Raw genomic sequence first — 9071 nt, forward strand, 5'->3', positions numbered from 1 at the left:
AGATGTTTCACTCAGGACTGTAGGAATACTCTCAATTTTACCTCTTAAAAAAACCCCATAGGTAGTGCTACATAGACTGCACTATCCATTTACCATTATAGCTTCCATTCCTTTTTATGGAATGTTCTCAGTATTTTCAGAACTTCATACCTACTGCTGTCTTAATCATTCCAGCCAAGTAGCAGTCCCTTCTCAGTTAACAGACCCCTCTAGAATTCACATATTACATGGTAAATGTATCTGAAGATAAACCATTAGCTCTGAAATGCCTGACCATGAAGAATTAAAAAGAAAGAAACAATCTTCCTTGGATTTAATGACCTTCAGGGCACAGAACTCCTATTTATGCTGTCCTGTAGATTTCACAAGACTTAATTCCTTCATGTTCTTTTGGTCACTTGGACATGAAAGTGAGGGTAATTCAGCTTTGAACAGCTTTGTTTGTAGTAACTGTCTTTTTCATAAAGGAAATCTGTGAATTCCCCCTCCCCAGAGATTCTCACGCATTCACACAGACTCTCTAGAAAGGTAAGACACTTTATTGAATTTTCATAAATTAAGAAAGGACTATGAACCAGACTTATGGGTCACAGGTGCTTGTAAACAGACATCAACTCCTTCCCACGGGAAGCCTGACTCCATGCGCTCAGCCAGAAGTCACTTTCCCCAGCGTTGCTCACAGGCTGCATAGTGATGGAGGGCAGAGAAAAAGTCTTCATAGCTGACGTTCAGGTGGGAAGGCAAAGAACTGAGAAAGCAAGTTAGAAAAGTTAGCACAAGCTTCTATAAAGACCATACTACTTGTACGGCTAGTCAGAAATATCACTAAAAGGCTATTGCCTGAGTAACCCTGCAAAGGTGTTCTCAGCATTGTTATTGCCACTCAACTCCAGTACCTAAACCAGCTGTTAATATCCTGTCACACTCTCAATCAAAGCCTCCCACATTAGAGCACACAGGTCCTTCAACTTAAAGAGAAAGCAGAAGCAGCACAGGCATGCCCAGACATTTCAGTACCCTATAAATGCTCTCAGATTTGAGTACAGCAAATCTAGTCCGTTCAGTTACTGCTAAAATTGGAAAGTATTCCAGAGGTGTGATCACCTTACATTATCCTATTTCCCTTATGTCCTTAGTTTCCCTGTTAGAAATCTGTAAGCTACTCAAAATTCACACTGACAGAACCGGGATTGGACCACTGAGGTGGTGACAGATGCTGTTCTTTAAACCTGAAGCCTGCTGATGCTGAATTGAGACTGAAAAAACAACAATGAATGTTTGACAGGTTCCATTTAATTTTTAAATACCCTCAGATCAATCTCCAGATGCTTGTTTAGATGGATCTCCTCTTCTGGCTATTTCCATAAGCTAAGTCACAGAAAGACTTGCTTAGTCAGATATTATTCCAATCTGTTTCACAGCATTTATAGGCAACTCACATGATCTCTGTCAGTCTGATGTGCCACGGAAGGAATCCTAATGTGCTGTCCACAGGACCAAACTTCAATACTAAATCAGGATCAGGAAATCCATTTGTACCTGTAATAACAAGTTGAATTAGGTTTTATTAAATTAATCAGAGGTTTTGTTTTAATTCTAAACCCTAAGGCATCTGCTTTTTCACTAAATGCATGTTTTATAAAAATGAAGCTCCTGAGGACAAGTTAACAATTAAAAGCCCAAGAAGTCAGACTGGTCTTGCACCACCTGAACACAACCAACTGAGCAAAAGCTTAGGCAGCCACCACAGGCCCAGCTGGATGGTTATTTTTATGTCAGGCAGTTTTCAAAGACTTGGAAGTTACAGGAACAGGTACATTGTTTTGAGTAATAGCAGACCTTAACAATGTTGTTTAATCTGACTTGTTCTAGTTTTGTCTTGACAAACCCAATCTAAGCAGCACAGAACATGCTGTACCTTGACCCTACCTACTACAGTCCTAACTCAACCATGTGGAGCTGCAGTCAAGTAGAATAAAAGGACTATTAACATAAAAAGCTGAAGGAGGTTTCACTGAAGATGACCAACTTGATATCAGAGACCATCAGGAAAACAAGTTGTAAACAAACACCCTGTTAGATTACTTTTCTCTTTTTCACTATGGGGCTAGACAGGAATTTTAAAACCAACTTTTACTATGAAATTTCAGTCAAACTGTTGCAGCTGACATCTTTCTGGTTAGATGAGGGAGAAAGGACAGGGCAGTATTCTTTTCCCCCCTCTGTTACTATGTGGATAACATGACTCATCCCAGGGCAGAGCTAGGTAACACTGATGAATTTCACCAGGTGCCCACACTCGTACTACTCATACCTTAAAACCACAGTCACTGTCATTTCCCTAGTCAGAGCATCCTGATCGTCTCCCACTGTCTCCCTTCCACATACTTCTACAATGCCTAAGCTACTCTAGGCTAAAATTGACAGACAGGAAATAGGCTTAGAATAAACAGTCTGAGTCCAGCTTCCCCTGCTAATTCTAGCAAATTGATTACAGCAACATGTGAAAACCAGCAGAGCACCCAAGAGACCCAAGAAGCTAAGCTGTTCTTCATACCCTACCTAGCTCATCTGAAAAGCATTTCAGCAGCCACAGCCCTACTTTGCCATAATGCTGCAAATAGTAATGATAATAGCATGCTACTTCCTGTCACCCCTTCATTACCCACCAATTCTACAAGTTACCTGCACAACTGCTTACATTACATAATGAATACCTTTAGCAGATAGTTTAATACTGCCTATTTGCTCTGAACTTCAGATGTTACTTCTCAATTCTTCTCTCACTTGTTTTAAAAGAACCCACTGAACAAAAGGAGTCAAGAGCCTTTTTAAACTCCTGGTTTAGTTGTAGGGGAACTTGACTTTGAGAATCAGAACAGGAAACGACAATCCTATGAGATTTTGCTCCACCCAGGTTTTGAAACTGAAGATTTCAAAAAGTTCACATCCTCCCTCCCCACTGAATCATCACAACACTCATCCTTTTACCAGAAGCCATTTTCCCAAGCATGTGCAGTTCTAGGGAAGGATGAAGTATTTAGATATGAGTGTCTTGTGCCATAGTCCAAATCTTATCTCAAAGTTAAGAAAAAAATTGTAAAGCAAAAGCCACTTATGTGTTCAGAAGCTTGCATGTTAGTATGAAAGAGCTTTGCAGGGAAGCAGTGAATACTTAGAAGTGGGGACTGGAGGAAGTGGACAACTTTACTCATCAGCTGATTCAGTAGCTGAGTACTCGTCAGCTGGCCAGTTCAGCAGCAGAATCTTCAATACTGCAATGGCTTTTCAAACAGGAAAAGACCTTCAGAGTGCCCAGTTAATTCTAACATTTCCTTCTGGTTCCTATCTGAAGGAAAATGAAAATGTACACTGTAGTATTACTGTCAGAACAGCCTATTAAAAAACACGGTACTGTGCTTTTCACTTTGCATCCATTTCTCTACCTAAACGTATCAGCTAATCAGATAAATTACATGTGAAGCTCCCTCAGAGCTGCTAGAGTTACAGCACTCTTCAAGTTTAGCACACACAAGATGGAAAGATTTGGGAGCAGACTTGGGAAAAAAAAAAGAAAAAAGAGGCCAAAAGACTTGCACACTCAAGGAATGGAAATCTGGCAACATCCCTTCTGGGTGAGAAGTTCTGAGGGCAACATGAAGCAATTTGTAGAGCTGATAGTACTACCCTTCTCCACATAGATTTTACAGGGCAACTTCAGCAGCCTTAATTGATAGTCATGTTCTCTACTGGGAAGGCAGACACCAAGCAGAGACAACATTACAATGCAGCTGGCACCTACTTGTCTGAAAACAAGCTGGTTAGCTGAAGCATTGCTCAGAACAAAGTACTCTTACACTGCAGAAAACTCAAGCTGTAAGAATTAAGAGCATGACTGGATTAAGAACCAAAAAATGCACGACAAGCTAGAACCATACCATTTTAGGACTAGGCTTCAACAACTGCATCCTAAACATGAACAGAAAGTTAAAAAACTACATATCAGGTACTTAAATCAAAATGTGAAACCCCAGAAATTTACAGAAGTCACCACAAATGCAAACCCTAAAAATATAGCTACTTGAGTATTGCTTTTCATAACTTACTCTCAACTTAGATCATTAACTTGCAGATGTTTACATTCAATACTGTTTCATTAAGGATGCACAGAAACTAAATCTGCCTGCAAATAAAACGAATAGTTTCATAAGCTGCTACTAAGTCATGAAGTCATTCACCTCCAACTGCCCTTAAAACCAAATAAATTAATAAGCAGGACTAGTTATAGATACTATGCTTAGTTATTAGGCACATTGATTAAGCAGCCTCTTTTCAAAGTTCAGTTTTAATAGATTAAAAGTTAGGAGATTTCTCTTCCCGTGCTCAGCTAACATGCAATACTTCAAAAATAACTGCTCATTTTAAGACTGGACCTAATACTTTTAATATGTCCAGACACTTAGACAGAAGATCATCAACAAGTGTTTGAAAAGCTCCAGTTAAACATCACTGGCCAAAATACTCACACAGTATCAACTGTCACCACTTCTGTTAAATTAGTGACTGTTTTAAAGTGGTATCAACTGTCACCAGTTCTGTTAAATTAGTGACTGTTTTAAAGAAGCAATTATTAATTTCCTTAAATTGCCTCTGGGGCATAACAGGACAGATGTCTTAAGTGAGTTCTTCAGATGCCTTATTAAATATATTTAATGATTCTATTACAGGATAAACTGTGATGTAGCATGCTGGCAACAGGGATAGAATTCAGTTTGAAGTTAACATCAAAGGTGCCCAAACTGCCAAAAAGTCCATCTGCAGAGCAACTCAGCTGACCACCCACTTGAAAAAAAATCCAAACCACTCCCTAAAAGTCCAGTGGAAGCCACACTACAATAATGTGTCTGCAGGCATCCAAGCTGAAGTGTACAGTCTGAAACTTGAATCCTGCCAAGCTAATGCCTGCTGCAATTAACATGGATGCATCACCTAGGAAAGCTGAGCAACTTATTACAGCTCCATTGTATCACTGGAAGAGTGGACACTTGTTGTAAACTACTTCTCCCAGATGTGATATTAGGGCAGCCCTGCCCTTTTCACAGCTATTGCATGTGGCTACACACCTCGGTACAGTGGTACCTGCATGAATTAGTAATGAAGAGAACTAAGCTAATGTGGGTTATACAGCAGCAAAAGATCAGCAAGTGCTCTATCATTTACACTCAGGGTGGTAGGCAGGCAGCAGAAACGGCTTTAATTGCTGTAACTAGATCTGGAAAAGACTCTCTGCCATACCCACATTTGCAGCATACTAACTTGCAAGAAGTTAACCTAAGTTAGAATAGTCTAGTTTTGGGTGATGTCAGCAGTATTTTTTTCAGAAAGCTCATTGCAGAATAGCCCACACTACAGAGGCTGTAAACCCTGAAAAGCCAACACTCTGCAACTTAGCTTAGCGTTTCCTTTTTCTGCTTAAAGAAGCAGCTCAAAAGGGAGCAAATCAGTAAGAAATTTTTAGCAAAAGCCTGAAAGAAATAATCATAACTGACTCTTACAGACTAAGCATCAAAATGCATATATTCCAAGCAATGAATGTACTAAAACCCAAACCTGTTATGAATCGAGAATTCCTTCCCCTCCTCCCCACAGACCATACCATACTTACTACTTAATAAGTTGTCTAACACATTCACATCCAGGTCTGTGTGTGTTCTTTGCTGCTGTGCTACCAAATGACAAAAGTCCTGAGCAGCTTTTACTATGTCTGCTTTTCCATCTTCTGGAGACAGCACCTTCAATGTAGATTGGCAATTTAAAACTGAAAGTACAAAACACAGTTTAAAAGCAACAGAAATAAAGTTGTCTTGCACATACTTTAGATATTTGCACAATACGACTGAAAGTAACTTGTACTTTACTTCATACAACTACTCATAGATACACCTCGTATCTCTTACAGAAGTGGGTAAGTCATCTGGATTTGCTGTATTACAAACCCACAAACTTAAGGCAAGTATTTTGAATCTTGTGAAAAGGGGTTTGTTTAATTCAGTCTTGAAATGTATAATCTTCCAGGGAACTCACACTGGTTCTCATGCTGCCAGGCAAAACACTGAGAGGAGGGTGCTTGGATAATACCTTAAGGGGTAGGAAGCAATGCAGAAATACTTCCAGTTCAGGGAAAGGAAAAGAAAAAAAAATAATCTAATTCCTACCCTAAAAGAGGAAGGTGTGTTTAACAGCTACTGTGGATATTCAGGTGACACAATGATTAAGCTGGGGCCCTCCCTCAACATGATCTTTCAGCAGCACTTGACAATTGATGCAAGAGCTACAATACAGATCTAAGATTTCTACAGAGAAGCTAGGAACCAGATATTACTCCAGAATTCACCCACTAATCTGCAATTATGTCTGTGACTTAAGACAGCATTTCACAACAATAACATTCTCATTGTCTGCACTATTATGAGGCAAGAGTCTCCTCACGCTATATCACTTGCACCATTATCAGATCTGGTAAGGTACCCAAGAGATAAACTTACCAAGGAAGCTTTCCACATCTAACTACATTCAACAGCTGCTATCACTGAATTCATTCATTTCCCTTTAACTTGTGTCCTTTACCTTCCTGGTGTCATTATACATAGCTATGACAACCAGCAGTTTTGCTCTTCCCCTTTTTCCTCCCCACTTTGAGCTGTGTGTTTGGAAATGCACACATTGTTGATTTGACATCAGTTCCCTTACACTGACTCCAGTGCCTTTTCAACTCTCAACAAAAGAATTCATTTCACTGAAACAGTGAGGAGTTGAGGTACACTGATGGAGTGAAGGGGTCATGGCACAGCAGTCAGGCTAAAGGGAGGACAACCCAGTAATGATTACTACAGCAAGGAGAGAGCAATGCCTCACTGTTAGTTGAGAACAAATAAGCACCACAAGAGTTTAATACTAGCCCAGAAAGGCTAGATGTGTTCTGATAACCAGTGCTTCAGGAAAAGGTCACTGTACACAGGAGTGTGTTTAAATAAAAGCAGAGTTATGACTTATATACAGCTATTTAGAGCCATACCAAGCCCTCCTTGTAATTCATCTTACCTCGACCAGCTTTGTCTTGATTTGCAAATTCCACAGCATACTTGGAACAATCTAGTCCTAAGAGTTCTTGCTGCTGTTTTAAAATTTCGTCCATCAATCTTGAATTATTCCTCTTGAAAATACCTTTAAAAAAGGTTGCATGTTAGTCAACTCCTATAAAGGGTGCTACAAAATAAACTTGACACTAGGCAGGAAGAAAAAGGTAGTCAGTACTGGTTTCAGACTGGGTATCACAGGCATGGCTAAGAATCCAAAGCAAATACTACTGCACATGACTAATGTCAGTGACCTTGGAAAGACAACTCATGTGCTTTTGTTCCTCTTTCACCCAAAATTATTTAAGTAGCAATCTGCAATTGCATCAAGGATAGCTTAAGATTTACTTCATTCTCCTTAGCATGCTAGCCAAAGTCTGAGAAAGCAATAACCCACCAGCACAGAACCACCAAGTCAGATTAGCACCAAGTTTCTTTAAGGCCCAAGCTGTTGCAGAAGTGCAGTTTAAGTCTGCTACCACGTACTGCCACATCACTAAGGCTGCAGCTAGCAAAGCAAGTCACCACGAAATCAGCATTTCAGGTCACAGTAACCATCCACTCTTAAGCCATGGCCAATACCATGGATTTCCTCATACAGGAATTTCACAAGCAGTATATTCCAAGCAGTTAATGCAATCCCCAAGGCCTTTCTATACTTACATATTTATGTTAAACATATTTTGAGTACAAAAAAATTATGAAAATTTGTTTACCCAAACATACTTGGGTTCCTGTACTAAAATATATTCTAGCTTTTGAGTAACATAATGCAACTATTTCTAATTAAAAGCCACAGTACAAACTAAATGTTATAGCTTAAATATTTACAGTGCAAAAGTATGGCTAGGTATATTCACTCAAACTGGACAGTGCTTTTATCACATTGTATTCAGCAGTGCTTACCAAGTTTCATTAAGAAATCTTATGTCAAGCACTTCTGTTGACCAGTCTAAAAATACCCACACACACATCTTACAAGGCACACTGAGCTTGTATATAGTTTTATGATTCATCTCCTTAACCTGGTTCTAGTATCTTACAAGACACACTGAACTTGTATATAGTCTTATGATCAGTCTAATGATTCATCTCCTTAACCTGGTTCTAGGATTTGAAACTGCTACAACAGTTTCTACATCAGTAGTGGTCAAATATTGCACCAGCACTGAGCTAAGACCCACTAGGAGTTTGAAACACGAAGTGATACAATGCATTTATTTTAAATGCTAGCCTTTAGGCCAGTTAGTACTTTGCTGCAGGTTTTATCAGAGGTTTTAATAGCTGGTGAAGCATCTGGATTTCCTCCTATCCTATATACTTCCTGTAAAAAAAAGTAATTTATTTTCTCACAAACGTGTTAGTGATGCTTATAACTGATTTCACATGTTTACAGACAAAGGAATCTTGTAAGTACCACCAACCTTTTGCTAAGTCTAAACTAAATTGTTACACTCTGTGCTCCTGCTTTCTAGCATGTATCTATACCTAACAGAAATTGAGAATGCTGCTTTGAGTAATGCTGTTTGATACAGCTCTGCTAGGGTGGGTCTGTTCCGTGCTAGGGTTAGTACTGATTGTCTTCCTTATCCCTAAGGTCAGCAGCACTGCAGCTGCCGCAGTTGCTAATCCCACACCATCTTCAAGCCAGGTCCGTACAAGGCTGCACGTGCCTCAACTCCCCTAAGGTCAGCAGCACTGCAGCTGCTGCAGTTGCTAATCCCACACCGTCTTCAAGCCAGATCCGTACAAGGCTGCACGTGCCTCAACTCTGAGAGTCACTTGGCTTCCATACATTTTTTGAGATGAGAAAAAAAGAACTATATTCAATATCCAAAGATGTGACATAACTAGAAAAGGCTCCCAATCTGGGAAACAGGCAGTTGCTGTCTTTCTCCTCTTCCCACCCAACACTAATGATATCAAACCCTTTCA

At 39.7% G+C, this 9071-nt stretch overlaps 1 protein-coding gene across 1 annotated transcript; it reads right to left on the minus strand.

The window, feature by feature from the left end:
• Positions 1–517: 517 nt before the first annotated feature.
• Positions 518–7223, minus strand: NUS1 (nuclear undecaprenyl pyrophosphate synthase 1 homolog (S. cerevisiae)). Its single transcript, XM_009077867.1, has 4 exons — positions 7102–7223; positions 5666–5818; positions 1440–1539; positions 518–748 (listed from the first exon to the last, which is right to left on the minus strand). Exons 1-4 carry the CDS (start codon positions 7193–7195, stop codon positions 658–660), a joined length of 438 nt encoding a protein of 145 aa, XP_009076115.1. The 5' UTR covers positions 7196–7223; the 3' UTR covers positions 518–657.
• Between the last annotated feature and the right edge of the window lie 1848 nt (positions 7224–9071).

Source organism: Acanthisitta chloris, unplaced genomic scaffold, assembly GCF_000695815.1.
Source record: "Acanthisitta chloris isolate BGI_N310 unplaced genomic scaffold, ASM69581v1 scaffold6757, whole genome shotgun sequence".
NCBI classification, from domain to species: Eukaryota; Metazoa; Chordata; class Aves; order Passeriformes; family Acanthisittidae; genus Acanthisitta; species Acanthisitta chloris.